The 27,483-nt window shown below is 39.7% G+C and overlaps 1 protein-coding gene across 2 annotated transcripts in view; it reads right to left on the bottom strand.

The window, feature by feature from the left end:
• The window catches only part of LOC125466113 (G protein-activated inward rectifier potassium channel 1-like), a 60,038-nt gene extending 39,922 nt beyond the window's left edge, over positions 1–20,116 (bottom strand). For both annotated transcript variants that reach the window (XM_048560269.2, XM_048560271.1), the window contains exon 1: positions 19,135–20,116. In XM_048560269.2, coding sequence (XP_048416226.1) covers positions 19,135–19,800 — 666 coding nt within the window. In that variant the 5' untranslated portion in view covers positions 19,801–20,116. The remainder of the gene's footprint in view (positions 1–19,134) is intronic.
• Between the last annotated feature and the right edge of the window lie 7,367 nt (positions 20,117–27,483).

Below are 27,483 nucleotides of genomic sequence, written 5' to 3'. Positions count from 1 at the left end.
ACTTGGGCTAACTTAACTAATGGAAAACTTAACATAACAATAGATACAGTAACTATCTCTAATCAACTGTTCCAATATAGCAACATTCCATAAATTCACCCTTGACAAAAAGGCAAATTCAGAAAACAGATTTTGTCTCACATGCAATCTAACAGCCTAGGAAAGAAACCTCAGCTTTTGGCCATAATCAAGAGGGGGACAAATAGCTTCCACTTTTGCAAAACCCCAACAGCAACTGATGGAAGCTAACTAAAAATCCTTGATCTGTGAGAGCTTAATAATATCCACGCTGGCTGCTTCAATATTCCAAACTTTAAAAAGCCCAAGGCCTCACAAGTTGTTTATCTTCTCTTAGACTGCCCGCTGCCTGTCTCCCAATCTCAGTCGAAAAGAAACTAGCACAAAACAAGCCTCTTAAAGCCACAGCATCATCACAGTGGAGTGTTCCATCAGACGACCTATACTTACCCCACTTCAGTGGTTGTATAGTGCATGTACCCCAGTGTTTAAGCCATAGCTGACATTGTAAGATGTTAGAGCAGTTAGTGTATGTGAAAAAAAGGCCAAGGTAAGACTCAGGTGGTGCAGGACAGTGGAGTAAGGGAACCCCAGGAAAAAAGGCAGAAAGCATAAGCAGAAGGTTACATGAAATGCAATGTTTCCTACCATATTATTAATGCAGATGCAATAGGTGCATTAAATTATACGGATATTGAGACCTCAAAATAAGATTGCTAAGATTGGGCAACTAATTAGGGAAGCAATTAAATTTTCTTCTGTATGGACAACACCATTAGCACCTAGAGGTTCAGCAAATTGATTTCTGCCCAACATGGTTTGGAAGTTTGCGAATAACACAATCTGAGGAATGAATCATATCCAGATGATCTTAGTCCCAAAGCTAGTTGAATGCATTGTAATTTGTTAAAACTGTATGGTTTGGCACAATTGCATAAACCAACCACTTCATTGCTATCTGGACACCTGGGTTTTATGGCAAATGGATAGATGATGACAACTAGAGCCACCAGGAAGATGATTGTGAACAATGGACAGAAGTCCTTGAATGCCCCTGCCGTACCCCTGCCTTTGAACCATGTACATTACGGCTGAGCAGGGGTACTTGCACATGGAGGAAGTTACTGTTCAGCAATAGAATCACCCATGAAATTGATCCTAACCACAATGTGTGTAATTATTACTCATGCTATCTTATTCATAAGAGAGAGTAAAACCACCCAGTAAATTAGGCAGGGACCAAATTTATGTTATCTATGATACGCTTAGACATAAGCCCTACACAATCAACGAACGGGAGGCGATAATCGCGTATCACATCACCAATCAATTGATTAGTGTTCCTCTACATGTGGCATTTATAAAATTGCAGGCCTTCCTTGCACAGCATCTCATTTGGTAACAGCACTTCATGACTTCTTACAGCAAGAAACTGCCATGATTTATAGTCAAGATCCAATGGGTTACATGGTGGATAATTTAGTAACCCTTAGTGTGCATTGCTGGTGGGATATATTTAAGGGATGGTCACCTAAATCTTCAACATTACTCTCATTCCTATGCATCCGGTTATTATATTCTTGTTAATTGTTTGTTTCTTGTTCCTATGTAGCTTTATAATGGCCTGTAAACTGCACTGTATGTCTAATTAACATGCAGCTATTGAACAATATTAATATGCTTGTTTGAAGTTTTATCATCTGCTTTGAAGATGCTTCAAAGTATAGCGTGTAGCGGTGGGCTTAAAAATAACACCTTCAAACCAATTTTTTAAGCATTATCATTAAGAGTAAATTGTTGATAGCAATTGGAAAAATACATTAAAATGGGCCTGGTGTTAAAAAAAAATCTGTTTTGGCTAGGAGGTAACTACATGACCCTGGCTGTCTGTGGAAACCATACTTTTATATAAGTAACATGGAGCCACCTGGAAATCTTTCAACTTGTTTTCTGCACAATGGAATGTGTGGAAAATTGATTCAGCATTTCACCCTGGATTCAGATTAGTATTAATATCAGGGACTTGGCCCACTCATTGGACTTTGCACCATCCGGTTGGAGTTTGTGAGACCAGTGCCATGAAATCTGAGATACAACTCTGAGTGCCGCTGTCACTAAAGTTTCTGATGGGTAGAAGACAGTGTGAGACTCACTTGTTTGTATTTATGTGTAAATTATGTAGTTTAAGTTAATGCATTCATTCATTAGTTTGTATATGTCTCTAATATACTGAATTAAGTAGTTTAAGCTAATAAATTTGCTACATGTTGAAATGTACATGCCTTTTTGTATTTGTTTTGGTCAGACTTAGAAAGAACCCATTAGGCACATTCAGTCTAACAATACAGATTGGAAATTGCTTCTTGTTCTTCCTTTACAGTGAGTTTGCATAGACATTCATAGTCTGATGAAAAATTAGCTGAGAACAGTGTTAGATGGTTCATGAATGAAGAAAATTATTGCATTCTTTTCACAGTTGCTGGTTGCTGTATGTCTGTTACTGTTCTTGTCAGAATCTGGAGAAATTCTTACTGCTGTCAGTATATGACTTATGTATTTAACTTCAGGCATGTTCAATTATATCTTTTTCTTCTCATGATTTTTCTTCTTATGATCTGCCATTCTGAGATGACTTCCTCTTCTAATTTTACTTCTGCATCATTAGCTTTCAGCACCTCAACTGTGATTTCTTTGCCGTCTGGTCTTTTTTCTTCTCAGTTGGTTGGAGCAATCCGTTCCTTAATCATTTATTTCATGCTGTACCCAAGAGGAGCTGGAACTCTTTCTGTAGGAAACAGAGTTAGTCCCACACTCTCATCTACGTTGAGTTGATGTTCACCAGGATAGCAATTCAAGACCTGTAAAAATAAATTTATGATCCCCTGGAATCTGTTCCGCACTTAATGGTTTCCTGTGTTTTGGAATGCTACAAATATCCTCAGATTGAATACAGGGTTAATCATCCAAGCTTTAGACTTGGTTCAGCTGATCTAAGTGGATTTTGCATAAGGTCTTCCATCTGGATCTCCAGATCTACATTTTTACTTTTGCACTGGGCTGTCAGTTCCATTTTCCCTGAGCTGTCAGTCGAATGTATACAATTTATAAGCAATATTACTATGAGGTTCAATGTATATCTTCAAAATTTCTTCTCTCTGGATTCTTCACTCAGTGAGATTTAGGCTGCAATAAAGCTTGTCGTAATCTTCCCACAGCACTGATAATATAGTTGTTATTCTAAATTGCCGGGCTTCTTGTTCAAATCTTGTCGTGATTTCAGTTTTGCCATTCAGAGGTAGAAAATTCCACTTCTGTCTTATATCTCCTCTCATTTTCAAAACAGCAGGGAGTAGAAAATTCACAACTATTCTGTCTCACCTATACTTCAAAATTGCAGCCTCCAGCTTTAGTCTTTACAGTGACTGGTTCTCTTAAAGTTCTGAATATTGACCTAATGTCGCTCTCATACCTCTGATACAATATTTCATGCAGGCTACCACAAACCAAAGTAGGACCATTACTGAAGAGGTAATAGTCACATGGGTCTGGCAAGCCGGCGAATCCAATATGTACAAATGCATTTTTCCACGCATTTACTATGTATTGCTGGCAACCTGTGGATGGGAAGAGAGAAGAACTTAACTGTTAGCCAATGAAAGGGAGCAAAACAGAAAAAGACATCGCACATACAGCGGAGAGAAAGAGCAAAGAAAATTCCAATGCTTCATGGTTAAGTGGAAAGTTATGCAACATCCATTGTAGATTTCACAGAATTTTCTCATGAATTCCACGCTAGTTTCTAAGAATAATTAGCTACTATTCAGTACATATATATTGGAGATTGCAGCTAGAAGTGAGTGCATTGTATCAGATCCCAATTCTTTGCATTTTCTGATTGCTTCATTTGTTATTCTGTCATTGTTTCACTTCCTTAGTGCATTTTATTATTGTTCTCTTTAATTTTTTCCCTTTTTTAAAGTTTCTTTCCTATTTTACCTTTCATTTTGTTCATTTATTTACTTTGTGCTTTCTTTCTTTCTCTCTCTCTTTCGTTTTTCCCTTTTTTATCTCTGCCTAGCATCTTACACAATGTTCTGGCACTGCAGTATTAATCACATATAACACAAATACAAAGTAAGATTCAATCAACAATCTAACCAGATTAAAATGAAAAGTTAACAATGCTGAAGTTCCAGTCAGTATTTCATCCCTTGACGCAGATAATTAAAACCCAGAGCAACTATTTAATTCTAGATGAACTATGTTTACTCTAAATAAAAGCATCGAATTAGTGCCATGTTTGAAGGCTGTTTTATGCTTTATCAAATTATCTGTTAACAACTAAGGATATATTTCCCTCTAGATGTTAATTTCATTTTTAAAAAGATGCATGGCAAGTAAACAGGTTAGCAAATCTAATGGAAAACAGTGGTGAACATTTTGTCCATTGTTATCAATATTCTGAAACTTGCTCATACAATAAAATCGGCTTTAAAACAAAACAAGATTTTTTTTTATGTTGTTCATGTCAGAATTATATAGCCTTGCATAGTAGTTAACTTGGGGTGTTAGACTGAAAAAGACCATTACAAGGTACAGAATAAACAGAGAAATGGATGACAGTCAGGGATGAGATAGCTCAAACATAAATTAGGGGCTGCACTTATTTTTTGGTTAAGTACCAGGTGTGTCAAGATTTTTAAATGGCTTTTTTCCACAAGGCTGAGCAGTTTTCTTGCTGTATCTTATCAAAAACTTGCCTCACCAATTACCTACCTCACCATACGGCATCTCTCACATTAATTCTGGTCCCAGCTTACCATGCACCATTCCCGCAAGAAGTCAACACTGCTGGGATATATTGGAATTGACCAGTATCTCTCAGAATGGTACCATCTTTAAGAGCCCCTTGTGCGCCTGGAAAAACACAATCATCTGGAAATAGGCAGCCATTTTTTGGAGAGGGGCCTGAAGGTTTTGCTGGATGGAATGGTGCAAATGGAGGGCTTCTTCTTCTCCTGGGACCACTGTAGCAGACATGATACCAGCCCACACTAATCTGAGGTTGCAATTCAAAAAGTCACTACAGTGTGGAAGCAGGCCATTTGGCCCATCGAGTCTACACCGACCCTCCAAAGAGTATCCCACCCAGACCCACTCCATCTCAGTAACCCTAGCTTTCCTATGGCTAACCCACTTAGCATGCACACCCCTGGACACTATGGGCAATTTAGCATAGCCAAACCAGCTACCCTGCATATTTTTGGAAAGCACCCAGAGGAAACCCAAAGACCCAGGGATAATATACAAACTCCACACTGACAGTTGCCCAAGGGTGGAATCGAACGAAGGTACCTCATGCTGTGAAGCAGCAGTGTGAACCACTGAGACAATGATCTATCTGAGCTGAAGCAGTCTCAGATGTCTCAAGGAATGCCCAGCACTGTAAAAAGATCAATGACCACCTCCACTTGACGAGGTGAAGGGCCATCATCTTCTTGCCAATACCTTGCACTCACTGTCTCTCTGCTACTGTACCATCTCTCATTAAGGCTCATGCTCTGCCACTCTCAGTGCCACTGCACTATCTCCTTCACTAACCCTCACCAACTCCAGCCCAATGACTGACTCTACCCTATTTGCAGCCAACTCACCCATTTTGAACTCCTCCCCACTTGAACCAACTGTAACAGGTGTGCCATACACTTTAGTCTTCCGTTAACATCTGCTTCTCTCTCATTCCAGGAGGAAAACAATCCACAATAGGGCAGAAATAGTCAAGATAGGTGGTGGACCATCTGAAGTTGGATTCTTATCCTTTATGTGGAGGGAACCTGAATCTGGTTACTCGAGTGGCTGATTGACTGTATCCAAGGTGCTGAACTGGTGTCAGAGGCTGCCCTTGATTTAATTTCAGAACATCAAGTGTATGATACTGCGTCCAGGGATTACCTTTCATTCTGTCTGTCAGTTTTGAATCCATTGGTCATTGCAATTTTCCTGAATGACTGAGATCTGGGTGTGGGGAGCAGCTTTACAGCACTTGAAAATGACATAAAACTTAGCAACTAATAGATCGTAATGAAGATAGTTATAGTCTTTGGGACAACATGGGCAGAATTGTCAAACTGTTACAGTGTGGAAGAAAGCCTTTCGACCCATCATTTCCATGCTGGTCCTCGTAAAGAACAATTAATATACTGTCTCTCCCCATCATCACTCCACATCCATGCACATTTCTCCTTTGTAAATACTTTGGGCATTCAGAAAATGTAGAGAAATTTATCGCAGAGGAAGAGGCCACTTTGATCATCCTGAAAATCAAACCGCCCACCATATTACCATTTTCCAGCAGTTGATCTGTCGATCTGGAGGTTGCAGCTCTTGATCTGTGTGTCCAGAAACCTTTTAAATGAGTTGAGGGTTTCTACGCTTCTACCCTTTCAATCGGTGCATTCCAGATCCCTACCACTTTCTGGGTGGAAATAAAAATTCCCCACCTCCCTCGAATCCTTCTATCGTGCCAGTTTTGAAACAGAATTTTTAAAAATACTTACATTATTTCAATTAAAATTAAAATTAATTAAATGAATTAAAATTATTGAATGAACTCATAAAGTAACGTAATTCAAAAGCTTCAGATTGAACAGGGATTTTTCAACAGGCAAGATTAGAGCATGGGTTAATTTGTAATATCAGATTTTGTTAGGTAAAATCAACCCGTTCTTCTAACAACTGACAGTTATTTAAGGAATAATCAAAAGAACTCAAAAGTTACATTTATCAGAAATAAAAGACAAACTTCAAACTGGAGCCAAAACCTGGCTCTTGGATAAAACACCTCAGCTTCCACACCGATTTAAATCCCTGGCTAACTGTCTCTGATAACTATCAAATCTCAGACAGCGGTCCCTGACTAATTGTCTCTATTAGCAGTCAAAACACAGACAAAATTCTTTGACCAACCATCCTGACTTCAATATTCCACATTTCACAATAGCTTGAATGAAACATAATATCTTCAGACTGATATAAAACCAACCTGAGGTAGGAGCGCTCTTCATTCACCTTCAAGACTGGAGTGCTCAAAACTCTTGTAGTTCATTTGGGATTGATAACCATCAGCTAAATTAAAAATCCTATATGCAATTTGCCAATAATGTGGCAATGGTTATATTTCTATGCACATAAGATCCTATTCTGTCTAAGATAATGGAGTGCATTTTTTTTATTTTAGAAGGAACAAGCTATTGTTCATAAACTTTTACTTGCCTTAACTTTAGCCAAAGACTACTTTGCTGTTAAGACTCCTGCAGGTGCTTTATTCAATACATTCCCATATCTGTTCTTACGAAAGTTCTTAAAAAACTGACAGAAATTAACATTTATTAGTAAAATTAATTTTAAAAAGTCTATATTCACGATTAAGTGTGGAGCTGGATGAACACAGCAGGCCAAGCAGCTTCTTGCTCCTAAGATGCTGCTGGGCCTGCTGTGTTCATCCAGCTCCACACTTTGTTACCTCGGATTCTCCAGCATCTGCAGTTCCCATTATCTCTATATTCATGATTGATTATTTATTACATATTCCTCAAATACAGTATATTGAAGAGCTTCTAAATGTCATACATTGCAAAATGTAAATAGTTTATAAGTGTTCCAAGATTATTAAGTGTGGCAGCACGATATATCTTCCTTCAAAGATAATAAATTAATACAAAAATCACCAATTTCCCTTGTTCGTCAAAAAATAACAGATCAACTAAATCTTAAACTAAAATATAAAACCCAGGATTCCACACAACCAAATGACTTTAAACTTATGTCCCTTGGTCACTGATTTCTCGAGTAATGGATGGAGGTCTTTTCCACCCATTATGTCCGAGTGCTTCACAATCCTGTGCACCTCAATAAAATCTCCCCTCAGCCTCCTCCGTTTTAAGGAAAACAACCCCAGGCTGTGCAGTCTTTCTTCAGCGCTGCCATTTTTCAGTATTGGTAATATCCTTGTAAATCTCCACTGTTACTTTTCTACTGCAATTACATGCTTTCTGTTCTGAAGGAGGTCATTGACCTGTGTTTTTTTCTCCCCACAGATGCTGCCGGATCTGCTGAGTTTCTCCAGCACTTTCGGTTTTTATATGAGATCTCTAGCATCCACAATTTGATTATTTAAACCCTTTCTGCATTACTGTTCTCAAGTAGTGGAATTTGCAGTGTTCCAAAAATATCTGGCATTACATCCCTGCTCAGGTGTTCAATACTTTGCTTAATAAAGGGAAATACTCCAGAATTGTGTACCTGACAGGATATGAAATGAGCAGAAGAGTTGCAGATGGAGTTTAATGCAGAGAAAAATGAAATCATGCACTTTTTGAGAACTGAGATGGCAACCCAGTAGGTTACAAATGGCACTATTTTAAAAAGCGTGGGTGAGCATGCAGACTTTGGTTTCCATGTACACCAATCCTTGAAGTTTGCATGACTGGTTGATAAACTGATTTTTAAAGAAATAATAGACCATTTCAGTTATATTTCTGTATTATGCGACCAGAGTTTGGATCTTTATTCTTGTTTACAGGTACGCATAAGTACCCGGGATAGCACGTTCCTCACGAGTACACTGTGGTTGGTGCTCCCAACTAACAACGTATCACTGGTCATTGCTCCCATGTTTCTTCTTTACTCTATTAAGCATGACTAAATTCCTGTTGAATCAGTAGTTTAACAAGGATAAAATTGCTGTAGACATGATAGCTAATGCTGTGATGTTACTGAGTCATTCTGCATAGAAAGAGACCCTTCAGCATAGTCAGTCAATATCAGCCATCATCCCAAACTAAATGAGACCCACCTGCCTACACTTGATCCACATCTCTCCAAATATTTCTTACTCATGTTTTTTAAATGTTGTAATTGTACCCACATCCAACACTTCCTACGGAAGTTCATTCCACATACGAACCACAATCTGTGCAAAACATCTGCCCCTCATGTCTTTTTAAAATCTTTCTCCACTCACTTTAAAAATATGCCCCTAGTCTTGAAATCTCCCACCATAGGGAAAAGACACCCACATTAATCAGATCTATGCCCTTCAATTTCATAAACCTCCATAAGATCATTGTTCAACCTCCTATGCTCCAGTGAAAAAAAATCCCAGCCTGTCTAACCTATTTTTATAATTCAAACCCTCCATTCTTGGCAACATCTTGCTCAATCTCTTCTGAACCCTCTCCAGCTTAATAGTATACTTCCTAGAGCAGGGCAACCAGAACTGGACACAGTATCCCAGGAAAGGCCTCACCAATGCCCTGTACAACCTTACCATAACAACATTATGCTAACTCCTGTAGCAGAAATATGAAAATGGGTTACATAGTACCAAAGAATCCAATCAATTTTTATCACAGCTCCTGCATTTTAAACATGTGCTGTACAATATCTAGGCTCAGGTTAAGCAATTCACATGTTTTGCAACATTCTTCCCTAAGCAAGTCATGCTACAAGAGGACAGAGCTCTCTAAGATTGAGACTGAGGACAATAGCTGTGACAGCAATAAACCTTGTGCTAGAAATTGGTCAACATTGTACTTGTGTATTGGATGAAAAATTCGGAGGGAGATATAAATGGCCAGATTGCTGCAGCTATTCCCCTAGTGTCTGTGGGAAGCCTGAAAAAATTTCAAAGCCACATTAGCTTCTGACACTTATCAGGATTCCAGGGCAGCGACTTCAAACAAGAATAAAGTACCTTGCCCATTTTAAACACGGATATAACGCTTGTTTCAGGTTCCTCAGTTAAACTGGGCCTGCTGTAGTGATGGGTCCACTCCAGTCAGGCTTTTCTAGTGCAGCAGTCGTCAAAAATACGAAGCTAAATTATTCTTCGTGCTTCACAAAAAATAAAAGCAGCATGTGAGTATGTTCCACAGATCTCCTGATGTTTGTGATGACCCAACTCGCTTTATCCGTGGCCATCTGCTTCCACCCCAAGCCATGAAGCACTTGACTGGTGGTTGCTACCAACATGACAAGTAGATTGAAATTGGTAGACTATCTGCATGCGGAGGCACAGGAAGAGCTACAGATATGTGAACAGCATTTTACTGTACAATTTATTACATAACAAATTAACAGCTTCAAGAGGATACACTCTCAGTGACAAAATGAATGCAACTCAAATGAAAGGTCTCCAAAATCACAGACACACAGAATTGCTACAGTGCCGGAGGAGGCCATTTGGCCCATAGTGCACAATTCTGTACCTAATGCCAATTTCCTGCTTTTTCCCATGTCCTTGCACACGGCCTCTACTCAAGTAATCATCCAGTGCCCTTTTGAATGCCTCAGTTGAACCTGCCTCCACCACATTTCTAGGCAGTGCAATCCAAAATGATTTTTATAATTATTTCTACTTTTGAAACAGTTTGATTTAGCATGGAAACTTCCACAGTACAAAATTAATTTTCACTGATGAACCAATTATAAAAATACAAGTTATTCTGATTAGACTGTGTGTGGAGTTTTGATCCACGTATGATTTTAATTCTTTCTGGTCCTGTCATTAACAGAATCTCAAATAGTTCACACCAATGACTTTTACATTGCAGATTATAGACAAATCCAATCACAGAGGCTGTTAGAGGTGTTGAAAACTGGGAAATTCTGCCATCAGTTCTGGGATCTGAAGCTTGCACCTCTGCCTTAACATTGCTCAACACAAAGCTCATAGTATAAACCAAAATACCATCGCCTCAAAACTGCGACTGGTTGCTGCTCTCTGTGGATCCAAAGATTTGGCATGGCTTATAGTATCATCCTGAGGCAAGGAATGGAGTCAAGCCGTGAGAACAACTTTGGCCAGGATTGAACCTGCTCTACTGCATCTATCCTGCCTCACACTCTGACCCTCTTTCCAACTGAGCTAACAAGTCCTAACCCACATATACATCTTGTTGCCACTTTTATTAAGAAACTCAGAATTTGGAGTTGATCAATATTGCCATTATGCACACCTCGATGGTGACAGAATTCTATCACGACAAACATATCAGAAATACACCATGAAGCATCCCAAACATCAACTTTCCTGCTCCTCTGATGCTGCCTGGCCTGCTGTGTTCGTCCAGGTCCACAGCTTTATCTCTAGAAATACACCATGCGATTTACACTAGCAGCATTATAAGCATTAATCTCTTCAAGATTCCTCTATTCTCACTCCACATTAAGAGTACATAACAGTAGATGTAACATTCTTACTGAATGTAATAGTTTTAAAAAATACTGAGCATGTAATAATATACTACTAGGGAAACCAAAATCAGACTTGGCAAAAAGACAAGGAGTTTTTTCACAAGATCACAGTTAGGAACATAACTTGTGATTTGAAAAAATTGCATATATTTTTCACTGTGTCTTGCTCATTAACTACCTGACCAACCCTTATGATATTCCTCACATTTGATTTCAGCCCCGGCTCCCCAACGATTTGCCGGTCTGCAGATAAACCAAATTCACCAATGTTCCTTGTGCCCTTGCCACCTTCAAAAGACAGTCACTGGCTTTCTGGAGCTGTGCTGTACAGTTGTCCCAGATGGAGCAAAGAGGGTATTTGTGCCAAGATAATAAAATGTGAGGCTGGATGAACACAGCAGGCCAAGCAGCATCTCAGGAGCACAAAAGCTGACGTTTCAGGCCTAGACCCTTCATCTTGAAGGGTCTAGGCCCGAAACGTCAGCTTGTGTGCTCCTGAGACGCTGCTTGGCCTGCTGTGTTCATCCAGCCTCACATTTTATTATCTTGGATTCTCCAGCATCTGCAGTTCCTATTATCTCAGGGTATTTGTGCCATGCTGTGTGGGCAGAGACCTGGGGATCCTGCTGGACAGGGTGACTCAGAAGCAGCATTTCCTTTTCCCTCAGAACCAGCAGAGGAAAGCAGATTATGTTTGGTCCAAAGTTGCCATCCCAGTCACTACATTCTCAGCTGCCTGCAGGAGAACTCAGTGTAAGTGAGTTTTCTCTCCAACACCATCTTCTCTCCAACACAAAACACTCACTCTATTACTACCACTGTACCCATCTCGCACAAAGGCTTACGCTCTACCACTCTCACTATTGCCAGCAAACATTGTCTCTCGTTTGCTGTCACTGAGCTAACCCCAATCAACAGCATGAACCTTGCAATGCCTCCGTACTGCCTAACCACTCAGCTGGCACACTCAGCACTCACCACACCTGCACCCAAAGTAACAACTGTGTCACCCACATTCACCTCCCATAAGGCTATCCTTTACCAGGATCTGAATCAGTATTAGCTCACATGCAGAACAAGTGTTTTGATTATTTGTTTTCTACACATTCATTGAATGTTATTAGTAAAATCTTTTGCAGAGAAGCTCTTTTGAAATGGTTGACACGAAAGAGTATATCAAAATATCCCTATTACATTCCTGAAAATGCAGGAAAGCTGATAAATGAAAATCTGTTCTATTAAATCCTTGAATTAGTGATGGTCACAATTTAAAAAAAAAACGCATTCATAGATTTTACTCGATGTTTTTATTTGAGAAGTAAGAATTATACTTCTTTGAAACATTTATCTTCTTGAAGCTCCTTTACATCTTTAAAGACTAAAAACCTGGAAAGTCCAAGAAATATCATATTTCTTTTCAAGACATCAGTATGGAGACATGATAATCCAAAGATTAGACATGGAGCAACGATAGGAGTCAAGCCCTAAGAACAACCTCAGCCAGGATTGAACCTGCTGTATTGTACTATTCTACATCACATTCCAACCCTCTTTCATGTCGCAATCAAAAATAATAGGAAATGTCATATTTGACTAATGGACAGTTATATTGTCATAGACTTGAAAAGGGTTAAAGAGGTTAAATTGTTTAGCAGAAATGACAGTATGTGGCACTTCAAAAACAAGGTCACCTCTGATGCAACTGCTATGATGGTTGACTGTGAACTTCACTGTGATTTTTATAATCAACTAAGTTTTGAACTTGACCTAAAATCTCACTAATTGTACCAAAATAGCTATTAGAAAAATGGCTATGATTCAATGTCAACGTCAAGTTCATGTCTTTTGTCCCTGTGCAATAATTTATTTCATGGCATGATTTAAGTTAAAATCCATCTTGGCCATACATTGCAACTCAGTCCAAGATACTTTACACTAACCCTGAATCTACAATTCAGTTTGTGCAAATTCAAAAATGAAGATCTGCAGTAGAAATTACAATATGTTACAAAACAGACATGTAGCTGACTTATCTGCACAACACGGAGACTATGATTTTATGTTCAATAAAATAACAGATTATATGCATTAGAAAATATAGATCTAGAAGATGTTTTACCCGCATTTTGCAAAATGTCTAAAAGAGAGTGTATTCATTACATACTGCAAGTATGTAGTGAGATTGTATTATTACCATACAGATTTAGGCAAATTCATTTCAAGCCCATTACTTATTCATTTTAAATGCAATCATCAGTTCTGTAGCTTTCCATTAATGCATTTATGAAATCCAGTAAAAATTTGGAACTGTTACACCACAGAACATTTTGGTATATGACCAGTAATACAAAAAAATGAGGGCATCATAAGAATTATTTTCTTACGAAATGGTTCACAGAAAAGTTGTAATGAATGTTTTTAACAAATCCTTCTTTGGAATGATCTCTCATTAAGCGTTTGTTTCATTTTTTGATCCTATTTTCTAAGATAACCATTTACTATGTTGATAATTTTAAGTGCATGATATTGACTTTTAGTGCAGACTTTAATACTATAATATGAGCTATTTGCTTTGACTTATGTACAGTGGGTTATTCTGTATTTCTGCTGTCAATAAAATTTTCATATTTCTAGACTAGCCTCAATTGTCAAATTGTACTTTGGACAGTCTTAATTTTAACATTTTTATAAAAGCAATCATTTGAAAACCTATAAAATTTTTGATACTATTACTTGCCTCCATGCACGTATTCTTCAAAATTGACTTCACGAGTCTGTACAATTCCAGTAAATAACTTTTCATCCTAAAACAGTGATGAAAACAACTGGAAATTTCACAAAAGGTTTCAGGGGAGTTAAATCAGCCAAGCATGCAGAAGAATTTAGTGGCCCAGAACATCCCCAGGGATTGCTTCAGCTTCCCGCTGGAGGTTTTTGACAGGGCTTACCAGGAGAATGTCAGCCAATTCTTTGGCATCAAGCTGATTCTGAGAACTTTGTTGCTACCTTTTAAAACACAGAATCTCCACCTGCCCCAGTCAATGTGAACAGGGGGCAAAGTGAGGGACTGGGGGAGCATGAATTTCTCTAGGGCAGTGGTTCCTGCTACTGATACTCAGTAGTGGATCCAGCACTGTGGTGCTGGACAGTATGCCAAGCAATTGCAGAAATCCTGGCACAAGTATTAACTTTGCCTAATTCATAGTAATCTAGTCTGTTGAGTTAGGATGCTATGCAATGGGTTCAGATGTCATTTCATACAATTTCGGATGACATTTTGGCAGTGGCATACTATTCCCAATGGTGGAACTAGTTGTGTGTGTCACTTCTGGTCATTCTTTTTGTTGGTTCCCACATGGTTCCAATTTAAAACTAAAGTGTTGCTAGTGTACTTGGCAGACTTGTGTGACCGCATGTCAGGTGTGGCTTTTCAGCAGCAAAACCCATCAGCAATTGACAATAAAGCAGGTACAGGCAGGCTACAGACGACCCTCATCATTGAACACGAAGACTCTTCAGCATGGTTACAACTATATTGCATAACTCCATTGCCTTTAATATGAGGCTTTTTGAGGGTGTAAATGAGGTACAGTATTTTTCATGTTAAACATCACTTCTTAAATAATTCACATTATATTGATTTCACTTTATTCATGTGTGCGCCACTGTTATTTTTAGAATTAACTTTATCAGAAATTTAAATATGTTGCATGGGAACTATTAGACATGACACCCATGGTGAGAGGGGAGTTAGGATCACTTCCATTATTGTTTCCTTCACAATGGTGCATTTCTATGTTCACTCTTTACTGAATGCTTGTGTAAAAGTGCAATGTTGTCCTTGTCACTTCGTGGGACATGGTTGAAAGTGCAGAGTCAGCTTGCCTTCTCTTTTATGCATTGTGGAGGACATCATCAGAGATCACTCTCAGCAGGGATAATTTGAGTGTTGCGAGTGAACTCAAAGTCCTAGAAACTATACCAGTGAACACTCTGCACTGGATTGTTATCTGCAAAGCACTAACACTGCCTTTTAGGACCCATATTTTCTTACCCTGACCAAGATGCCTTGTTTCCAACCAACTCCCACCACCTCAAGGATGCTAGGCCCTTCCTACTTCACTCCTCCATTCCCCGAACCCTAAGCCACACCTCACCACCAATGCTGACTCGTCCGTGTCAGGCCTGAACATCCATGTAAGCTGCTATTATCTTGTTCCTCTCACTTGTGATGTAGAGCTCAACAAGGATGTGTATGGATTACGCATGGCCCCATGCACTGGTCACAGCAAGTACGCATGCAGGTGCAGCAGGCAGTAAACAAGGCAAATTTTATGTTTGGCTTCATCACAAGAGGATGCAAGTACAGGAACAGGGATGTGTTGCTGCAATTATACAGGACATTGGTGAGGCTACACTTGGAATATTGTGTGCAGTTTTGACCTCCTTATCAAAGGAAGGATGTTCTTGCTATAAAGAGAGATGAGCAAAGGTTTAATGAATTGATTCCTGTGGATGGCAGGCCTGACATACAATGGGAGATTGAGTCAATTAGGATTGATTCACTGGAGTTTAGAAGAATGAGAAGGGATCTAATAAAAAACCTGGAAAATTCTAACAGGACGAGGTAGGTTAGACGTAGGGAGGATGTTCCCAATAGTGGCGTAGAACAGAACAAAGGGGCATTGTTTAAGGATAAGGGGTAAGTATTTTAGGCCTGAGATAAGGAGAAATATCTTCACCTAAAGAGTGGTGATCCAATGGAATATACGACCACAGAAAGTGGTTGAGGCCAAAACATTATAATAAAATGTGAGGCTGGATGAACACAGCAGGCCCAGCAGCATCTCAGGAGCACAAAACCTGACATTTCGGGCCTAGACCCTTCATCAGATGAAGGGTCTAGGCCCGAAACGTCAGCTTTTGTGCTCCTGAGATGCTGCTTGGCCTGCTGTGTTCATCCAGCCTCACATTTTATTATCTAGGTGGAGAGGAGAGTATAGGTGGGGAGGTAGGGAGGGGATAGGTCAGTCCAGGGAAGACGGACAGGTCAAGGAGGTGGGATGAGGTTAGTAGGTAGGAGATGGAGGTGCGGCTTGGGGTGGGGGGAGGGGATAGGTGAGAGGAAGAACAGGTTAGGGAGGCAGAGACAGGTTGGACTGGTTTTGGGATGCAGTGGGTGGAGGGGAAGAGCTGGGCTGGTTGTGTGGTGCAGTGGGGGGAGGGAACGAACTGGGCTGGTTTTGGGATGCGGTGGGGGAAGGGGAGATTGGGCCTAGGCCTGAAACGTCAGCTTTTGTGCTCCTGAGATGCTGCTGGGCCTGCTGTGTTCATCCAGCCTCACATTTTATTATCTTGGATTCTCCAGCATCTGCAGTTCCCATTATCACCGAGGCCAAAACATTAAATGTTTTCAAGAAGAAAGTAGATATAGCAGTTGCGGCTCGTTGGATCAAGGGATAGGGCAGGATTAAGTTATTGAGCCTGATGATCAGACTCAGATTGAATAGTGGAGCAGGCTCAAGAGGTCAAATGCCTACTCCTGTTCATGTTGCCTATGTTTCTGTGGCAACATTTGACCTTAAACACATGTCACATTTAAACCGAAGTGAAGATGGTGCAAGATTCTTTTGTGAGCTGACTTTATCCTGAAGATAGGACTTTATGTTAAAAAGCTTTATGATAATAGGTATTCGTAGCATGCATGTTTATTACATGTATGAACCCATCACTGAACAAACGTCATTGACCTAATCTCAACCTCAATGTGCCATCAGGAAATCAAACTTTCATATTCAGCCCAAGTCAGTCACCTCATAAAACAATTTTTTCCATGCTTGTGGGCTCTATAACTATTCCTTCCATCTCTCCCCTTTGGCACATTGTCTCAATCAACATTTCAGAGAGGGGGAGGTGCTCTGTTTCTGGGTATTATCTTTCCAATGAAACATTAACCAACATTTAATCTGTCCCTTCAAGTGTATGAATCCAATGGCACTAATGAAAGGACAGTAAAGCTTCAACTATAACACTTCCAAACATACTTCATTTGGGGACGTATCTCATTGCTGTGCACAAGTTGCCTAACATGTGTCAGCAACAGGGCCCCTGTTCAAAAACATTTTATTAGGAGTGAAGTACTGGGGCAAGAGCCAGTGAAAGCTGCTATGTAAATGCAATTACTTCTTCTATGAGGCCCCTTGCTGAAGAAGGCATAGTTGGAGGCAGTGGGAAATCTTTGCGGGATAATCACTTCCAATGTCCAACAGACATCAAAATTTACCATGGCTACGCACCATTGTTCACTGTCCTTATAAACTTGGAATACACTGGCCACCTCCGCATGGTAATCTATTATTTACGGCTGCTTCTGAATTTATGGAACCATGTTCACTTTAGGCTGTAAAATGCTTTTTCTGCTTGGCTCCCTGAGGAATCACTGTATATCACTGTATTTAGGGTGGCACGGTGGCTCAGTTGTTAGCACTGCAGCCTCACAGCGCCAGGGACCCAGGTTCAACTCCGGCCTCGGGTAACTGTCTGTGCGGAGTTTGCACATTCTCCCCATGTCCCTGTGGGTTTCCTCCGGGCGCTCCGGTTTCCTCCCACAGTCCAAAGATGTGCAGGCTAGGTGGATTGGCCATGCTAAATTGCCCTTAGTGGTTAGGGGGATGGATCTGGGTGGGATGCTCCAAGGGGCTGTTAGACTCGTTGGGCTGAAGGGCCTGTTTCCACTCTGTAGGGAATCTAATCTAATCAAAATCTAATCAAACCACAACAATAATGGTTGGTTCCCTCCCAATGTTTTCATCAAACACGGCCAAATGGGTGTCCGAAGTCATATCCCTAAAGGTGCTTGTACACAACTGATACATGGAACTGTAGTATCTTCCACTAATTCTGTAATTTCAAGCTGACAGGCTTTATATATTATGAAATTTGGGACTGCTGTCTTTGTTTAACTCTTTATTCATATTAGAAATTGGCTTAGGGTGGCACAGTGTTTAGCGCTGATGTCTCAAAGTGCCAGGGACCTGGGTTTGATTCCAGCCTTGGGTGACGGTCTGTGTGGAGTTTGTACATTCTCCCCGTGTCTGTGTGGATTTCCTTCGGGTGCTATGGTTTCCTCCCACAATCCAAGGATGTGCAGGTTACGTGCATCTGCCATGCTAAATTGCTCCATAGTATTCAGGGATGTGCAGGCTAGGTGGGTTAGCCATGGGAAATGTGGGGGAATGGGGTTAGTCCGGCTGGGATACTCTTCGGAGGATTTGTGCAGACTCAATGGATCAAATGGTCTCTTTCTGCACTGTCGGGATTTTACATGGGCACAAGCAACATACCAAAATTCTATTATTTAACAGACTGAATAGGACCTCCAGCAAGACAGAAGAACAACAAATGTTTCACTGTCAGGCTAACTAGTAGCTGTTAATATCAGCAACTGTAATTCAGGCCACTGACCACTATCATTTATCTCACTAGACATCGAGAGAGTAGAGAATATTTGGATTATTCAAACATATTCAGATGAATTGTGTTTAATTGCCTACATTTGAAGGCTGTACAAGTACCAAATGTACTTGTGATCTCTGTGATGAGATTTTGTTAACTCCTTCACTGCTGAATTCCCCAAGAAGACTGTTTTCAGCTTAAATATTTCAGCCAGCAAATGCTAAATGCTTTAAAATTAAATTTACCCAAAGTTCCATCTATCAATTAAAACAAAATCTGGCAATAAAACATTGATATAAGATACATAACAGTTTATCCGGAGACCAAAATTGAGTTAAGAATGGCTGGCATTGTTTGAACACATTGCCGAGGCTTTTACTGGCAGATTAGTTTGTTTGTGCTTACCTTTATCACTTTGCACCGCATCTGAGCAGAAACCATATGGCTGTTTCTAAGGTTCCCTACTCGAAACATCAGACACATTTTGCCATCACGTTGGGAGATGACTGCGTTGTGGCTAAACATCAAAGTCTCTGCCCTTTTCTTTGGCTGGGACATTTTGATGAACATACACCCGATCAAAAAGGCATCCACAATGGAACCGAGCAAGGATTGGAACAAGAAGAGGATGATACCCTCTGGGCATTTCTCGGTAATGTATCTGAAGCCATAACCAATAGTGGCCTCTGTCTCTATGAAGAAGAGAAAAGCAGATGGAAAATTGTAGACATTGGCCACACACGGGGTATAGTTCTCGCCATGGGTCTGGTTTATATCTCCACGGATATAGGCTATGATCCACCACATTGAAGCCATCACTAGCCAGGCAATGGTATAAGTCAGAATGAAGATTAGGAGGTTCCATCTCCACTTCAGATCCACTAAAGTAGTGAACAAATCAGAAATATACCTACTTGTCTCTCCGCCTAAGTTCCCATGCTGCACATTACAACGACCGTTCTTGTCTACAAACCTTTGCCTTTTCTTTTTCACAGGAGCACTGTAAGTGGAAACCCGGGAAGTGTTCACAACTTGATAGTCTTCACCGAATTTTCTACGGAGTGCAGACATCCTTTCAGCAGCACACTGAAATCATCAATCCTTGCCCAGTGTAATTTTATTCTTGAGGCAGCTTTAGTCTTTGTGTTATGAGGCAGGTCCCCTTTCGAATCTGGGTGTTGGATAGGCACTAAATGACATTGTTTAGTTGCTAGGTAGCCCAGGATTTTCACTTCGAATGATGTTTCCCCGTTGCTAGGTAGCTTAATGCTTCCAGACAGTGTAGGAAACTGGGGGCTGTCCTCACTTCAGCTGCTCTTGTAGAGATCTGTGAAGGTAGAAGGCTCAGGAACATGTGCAGCATTTTTGCAGGAAGGCTGTTGTGGTCTTGGAGACTCCCTGGGAACTGTATCCAGCATCACAGTGATTCTGGAGATAGGAGCTGTACACGAAGCAGGCTGACCAATTGGAGCAGACTACTGCTTTGCAATGGTCCCTCAGGGAAGTGATAAACAGAATGAGTGAACAACAGAGAGAAAAATAGAGGCAGACTCGTAAAAAACAAATAAAGTTAAACGAAAATGAGATTGGGAAGCAGAACCATGAAACAGCTTAACTAAAAAAAAGGAGTTCAACGAGGAGGAAATGTGAGTGATGGCTACAGATCATCTCAGTCATGTAAAGTTCAAACATCCACAATACTATGACCACATTTATCATAAAATATTAAATTATGGATTTGTTGTTCATTAACTAGATGTCTTTAAAATCATAGCCCGTCAAACATTTGTAATAACAGGTCCTTAATAAAAGATGCTACTTGAATAAATTTAATTGAAATACATTGGTTAAAAAATAGCAAAGAAAACCCTCACAGGCATTGTAAAATTTGAGATCTTTTACGAAACAATATCAATTTATAAAGGATTGAAATGAAAATGAGTATGCTATTTCAACAAAACATAATGCTGCCCCCTACAGACAGAAGTTATTTTCAAAATTTAAAGAAATCGAACCCCTGAAAGAATATTGTGGGAGTTTGGTTAAAATCCTGTCTCATGATTTTTCAGTGCTGTTAAATGAGTTAACACCAACAAAATAGCAGAGAAAAGAATTTCACAAGGGTGTGGAATCATCTGATTTTAAGACATTGTTCTGACACCTAACATATTTACTGTACGTGAAATTTTACGAAATAAACATTCATAATACACACACACACACACACACACACACACACACACACACACGCACATATATACAATGTTAGTGGTGGAAGGGTGTTATTTTATACTCTATATTTATGTATATATTTGAATGAAAATGTAGATGGATGGGTTAGAAAGTTTCCAGATGATACAAAGGTCAGTGGAGTTGAGGATAGTGTAGAAGGTTATGAAAGGATACAGCAGAGTTTAGATCAGTTGCAGATATGGGCAGAGAAATGGCAGATGGAGTTTAATCCAGGTAAGTGTGAAGCGCTGCATTTTGGAGAATCAAATGTTAAGGAAAAGTATTCAGCAGGACCCTGAACAGCATTGATGTGTGGAGGGATCTTGGGGTTCAAGTCCACAGCTCCCTGAAAGTGCAGGTAGTGTGGTAAGAAAGACATATGGCATGCTTCCCTTTACTGGTCAGGGAATTGAGAACAAGAGCCAGGATGCCACATTGCTGCTTTATAAGTCTTTGGTTAGGCCACATTTAAAGTATTGCATTCAATTCAAGGATTTGGAAGCTTGCAGAAGATGCAAAAGAGGTTTACCAGGATGCTTCCCAGATTAGAGGGTATGAGCTACAAGGACAGTCTAGAAAACTTGGGTTGTTTTCTCTGGAACGAAGGAGGCTCAGGAGACACTTGATAGGACTCTATAAAATTATGAGGTGCAAGCATAGAGTTGATGGTCAATACTAACCATGATGTCTAATACTAGGGGGCATGCATTTAAGGTGAGGTGGGGGGACATTTAACGGAGATGTGAGTTTTTTTCATACAGAACGTGGTGGGAGTCTGGAATGTGCTGCCAGGGGTGGTGGTGGAGGCAGATCTGTTAGAGGCATTTAAGGAACTTTTAGATAAGCCATGAATGTACAAGGAATGGAGGGATATGGACCAAGGTCAGGCAGAAGGGATTAGTTTCAATTGGCATCATGTTCGGCATAATATCATGGGACAAAAGGCCCCTTTGTATGCTGTACAGTTCTATGTTCTATACGTAAATATATTAAATGTTAGATAGATCAAAGCAATAACAAATTATACTTCTATGCTACAAACATCCAAAGCCCTGAGAAAGGGGAATCAGAAAGGTTCGTGAAAAGTTGAATATGGATTTGAGGTAATCTTAAACAAATATTGAATTCTGCCGAGGCACATCAAACAATTAACATTTACAGAAGTTCCAACCTGAACTAATGGAGTTTTTGATGAGTCAGGAACAGTTCCAGCAGTTTTTTGATATTGATCACTTACTGAGAGCATGCTGTGATGAATGGTTTTGTGGAGTTGAGATGCTCACAATCATAGCTGTAGTGATTGTCATGAGGTCAGCCGGGTGGAGCTCATAGAATATGAGTTTCCTGATTGGGGCTATTAATATGGTCCAATCAGGGAGCCCTGGCTGAGAGATAATAACCAGGAGTATCAAGGGTTCTGTTCATTCTGGGAGCTGGCTCTAAGGAAGCCAAACCAATGTCAAGACCTATGCCCATGTAATTAAAGAGTGACTTGGTAATGGGATACTAGCCTTTGTGGAATTTTTTTAAATAGCTGCAACAGAGGAATTATAGTCAAGTCAGTTATAGCTAACATAGCAATACCCAGAGCCACAGGAAGCCCACGTTCAGTAATGCCATTAGCACTGAGATAGGCTACTTAGTTCAGACTGAAAGGACAGCCAAATATTTGCCACATTCATAACTACGATGACCTTGCTTTTTCAACAACATTCATATAACAGAGGCATTGCAGGATCTGTCTTTAGGAGCCAGCTACAACTCTATCTCACTACACACCCCACACAAATTAACTGCAAACCAACTATTGATGATAGGAAACAGATGTGGCAGGGTTTTGTTGCTTCATGCTTTTTCTGAATACTGTGGGAAATAAATGACAATTGAACTACATGTGTTTTAAGTCCCCCAGTCTGTCCGGCTTATGCTAGGCAGAGGGAATTCAAACATTCCCCTTTTTAATTCCCCAATATTCATATTTGTAACTTTGCTGCTTTCCATTGCTGTTAACAATGTGTTACTTTTAGTGCTGTTTGGTCGTTATACAACTAGCGCTGTGTTTACTACATAATGAAAAGGATAACAAGTGGAAGACATAGCAGCAGAGACTTAATTTTGCTAATTAATACAATTTCTGTTCTGATGAGTTTAAGTAATTGTTATCATGTTTTCTGCAGGTGTGTCATGAATTTCCCACGATAATTTTCAGGCATATTCAAAACCAAGAGCCATTTCTTTTGAATAGATTGATGCGTAGCTACATTGATAACTGATGTATTTGAAGGATCTGAAAATTGCTTTTAACCATCTTTGAAATCAAGGCAAGGGGTTTGGGCTGTCAATTGTGTTTACTGTACTATGTACTGTACACCAACAAGTATAAATACCCTGACAAAGCAAATCCCTTTAATGGAGGTCCAAAGATTACCTGGCAGGTTTCCAGGAATTTACAGCCTAAGACCGTAAGAATGTCACATCCATTCTGATTATGATTTGTAACTTGGATTTTTCCTGTATCCAGATAGAAGAATAGAATGAACATTGCAATCTCAGGAATTCCAAGCGAAGGAAAGCCCTTCATCCTTCATTGACAGACAATCGGGAGCCAAGGTTTGGCTGAATAAACAGTTCCATCCAACTCAGGTCCTGTCAAAATTTCTAGAGTAGTCTCTTCCAATTTTACTTATTTTATGATGCATGATCAAGATCTGGAATTCTTAAAACACCTAAAACCAAATTCCTTGTAACAAATTCTCTGATGATGACTTATTTGAGATAATTCTATGTATGTTTTATAATTATTAAATATGTGTAAAAATTCAACTGAGAAGATCAATTTGACCAGTAGCTTTAAATGAACATGCAATCAAAATAGTTCCAGTCACAGCACTATTGAAATAATCGTGGGTCAGCAATGTCTCGACTACACTACATTCAAAACTGGAAAGGGTCTTTGGTTGTGGTAGCTGTGGATTCATGTAAACCTAGAAAAGGTTTTTGAAATTCCCCCATAAATTTCCTACATTACAATGGTGACTATCTAGACTATCTACTTTATTCATTGTAAAAGGCCTTTAAGAAGTCTAGTGATAATGATAGATGCTATATCAAAAAATGCTTTTACTACTTCAAACTGTCTTTCAACACATGTGCCTTACCCCATTCTCCAAGTGAGTCAAAACTGTCAATGAGTATGTCATATATGTCTTACGTAACAGTTTACCCTCATTAACACGCTTCTATTCAAATACCATTTTCATACATTAGGGAGCTGACTTCACATTTCCACCTTTACTCGGGCCTCCCCATGTTAGTATTTCCTTAATGTACTCATTCACTAATGTACTCAATATCAATCAGGATTTGAAACAATGATGAAAAATGTACAGTTCCTATTAAAGTCATGAAGAAACAATCACAGATACCAGTTCGCCAAGTGTCCATAGATCCATAAAATCCCTGCAGGGTGGAAACAGGCCCTTTGGCCCAACAAATCCACACTGACCCTCAGACAATCTCACCCAAACCCATTCGCCTTTAACCCACCAAATCTACACATCCCTGAACACTATGGACAATTTATCATGGCCAATGTACATAGCCTGCACATCTTTGGACTGTGGGAGGAAAACAGAGCACCTGAAGGAAACAAATGTAAACAGAGAAAGAATGTACAAACTCCACACAGATAGTTGCCTGAGGGTGGAATGGAACCCAGGCCCCGGTACTGTAGGGCAGCAGAGCTAACCACTGAGCTACCGTGCTGCCCCCTAGTCAGCATCTCAGAGCATCATGCCTCCCTTGTTGGTTTCCCATCCTCAATCCCTCATAAACGTCAATGGGCTCAGACTTCGTCACTTGTATTCTGTCTTCCAACATTTACCACTCACTCTTACCTTTGTCCACACATGAATAAAGGCTGTGTAAAGGTAATTTATTAGCATTGTTGGAAATAGTATTAACCATGGAAACGATTTGCACCATTTGCAGAATGACTGAAGCCATTAATGCAATAAATATTAAGGAATTTCTAACTTAACCCGAAGTTAAAGTATCAGGAAGACCTGGTGACTTTGATAGCACATTCAGTCACTTTCCTTTTCATGGCAGTCTTCTGTGAGTTTGATTTTAACAGGTAGCAAAGGCCTAAACTGCATCCTTGATTACATAATGCATGTGGAGGCAATGTCCTTTAGATATTTCCTAAAACTAAGCAACAAGAGGAGGCTACTCAGCTGATCTGATTTCAACCTCAATTCTACATTCCTGCATGTCCCCAATGATGTTTCATCTCCTTCCTAATCAGCATCTAGTGACCTCTGCCCTAAGAATATTTAAAGATTCTGCATCCTTTGTCTTTTGATTAAGGGAATTCCAAAGACTCACAACACTCAAAGAGAAAAAAATGAATTCCTCCTTTTTGTATTAAAAGGACAACTCTTTATTTTTAAACTAGAACCCCTTGTTCTAGATTGGCCCAAGAGGAAACATCATTTTGGCATTCACCTGGTCAAGTTCCCTCAGCGTTTTACATGTTTCAATTAAGTCACCTCTGACTCTTCTAAACTCCAGAGCTTACAGACCTGGCCTATCTAGTTTCATATCATTAGGAAATCTGCTCATTCCAGGTATTAGTCTAGTAAACCTTCTTTGACTAGCTTCCATTGCATTAACATGCTTCCGTAAGTATACTAATCAGTCCTCTACAAAGTAATCCAGACCAATGCCCTGTATGCTTGAAGCACAACCTCCTTACTCTTGCACTTAATTCCCCTCACAATAAAACAAAATATTCTATTAGCTTTTCTTATTACTTGCTGTACCTGCAGACTGCCTTCTGTGATTTGTGCACTAGGACACCCAGACTTCTCTGCATCTCAGAGTTCTGCAACCTGTCACCATTTAGTGACACTCTTAGGTTATGTATTTAGAACTGAAATTATGGAAACTTTCTTCATTCAATGGGTTGTGAATTTTTGAAATTCTCTAAGGCAGGAAGCTGTGGATGCTCAGTTGCCTAATATATTCAAGACATTTTTGGCTATGAATGGAATTAAGAGACAATGACAAATGTAGGAAGGTGGGGTTGAGTTAGGAAATTAGGGATGATTAGGTGGAGTCTCGAAGTTCCAAATTATTCGTGCTTCTGATTCTTGTTTTCTAATATAGGTCAGAATGCTTGATTATATGGTCATGATCTGCACTTGTAAAGCTAACTAAAAGTTGTCTGTCTCTAGTACAACAAAGTCTGTGCTAAATCCCTCCTTCTCTATTCAAAAAGCACAGATAGAGAATGGCAATACAAATGTTCAGTATTTAGCTTGCTGCAATGGAAATATGCAGCAGCACCAGTATAAAATATTCACGCCCTGAAAGCACGTATTCTGTATTCTCTTCAAAGGCCTTCCACTTGGGGAACTGAGCGTCTGGTGCACTCCCCACAAGAACACATGGCGACTGCGCTAGCCACTTCTTAAATGTTATTATTGTGAAATGTAATATCTAAACGAAAAACCTGTGCTACGATTTATGGAGGATTCCAATGATATGTCTCTCCACTGTTCATTTCTCCTGTCAAAACGTCACCTACTGGCCAGAAAATATAGCCATATATACTAAGGCTTTTTTCAAGCGTCTTAAACCTTGTCTATATTCTAGGGCATAGACAGTGGGATAAATGGGTTGTGTATAACTTCTCAGCTTTCTTTTACAATTTCAGTTTCATCATTATAAGAAGGCAAAAGGAAGAATTGAGGTACCTCTCTCCAAAAATCAAGGGCAAAAGAATATGATAGAGATTTAACTCCAAGCTGCCACTATTCATAATTAGTTCAGGAAGCATCCAGAAGCCTGCATAGCTACGAGTGGTATAACCCAATAGGAGATTAGGGAAGATGAAAAGAGGTATGGACTCATCATCCAAAACAACAATTGAACATCCTCTTGGGGATATGGCACATAGTACAATAACAGAATCAACAAGTGGCCAGTCCTATCCAATTAAAACCATACATGCCTCCATCAACATGGGCCATTTGAATTCTTAGTACTTGTAAGTTTTAACAGTAACAATTGGTCATGGAATATGGTATATTTTGGCTTACACTTAGGTCAATATTGTGGTTATAATAGGACTATTGTAAATGTGTAACAAATTCATTATTATGCCAAGAGCATTCCTTACAATGTCTTCATGGAATCAGCAGTGAAACAACAAGTCCTCTTGCGTCATTCATTTGTTCAACTCACACTGCATATAATGTTTCCATTATAGTCTATAACTTACATAACTATCAGCAGCTTCTTACCAAATAACTGTATTTTTCATGTAATTAACATAACTGTTTAACAAATGCTACCGCATCTCAGGACCCTTATTCAACTTGATAAACATGTAGTACAATTTTGGCCTCATCCAGAAACTCAGAACTACTTTGTTTGTAACAATCCTGACCTCTGAAGAAAAACAATTGCGAAGAAGCTATGTGATTTCATTGCAATCTAAATTACACATGCCTCTCC

The sequence above is a fragment of the Stegostoma tigrinum genome, chromosome 31 (genome assembly GCF_030684315.1).
Source record: "Stegostoma tigrinum isolate sSteTig4 chromosome 31, sSteTig4.hap1, whole genome shotgun sequence".
Taxonomy (NCBI): domain Eukaryota; kingdom Metazoa; phylum Chordata; class Chondrichthyes; order Orectolobiformes; family Stegostomatidae; genus Stegostoma; species Stegostoma tigrinum.
This window is presented reverse-complemented; position numbering and strand designations above follow the sequence as displayed.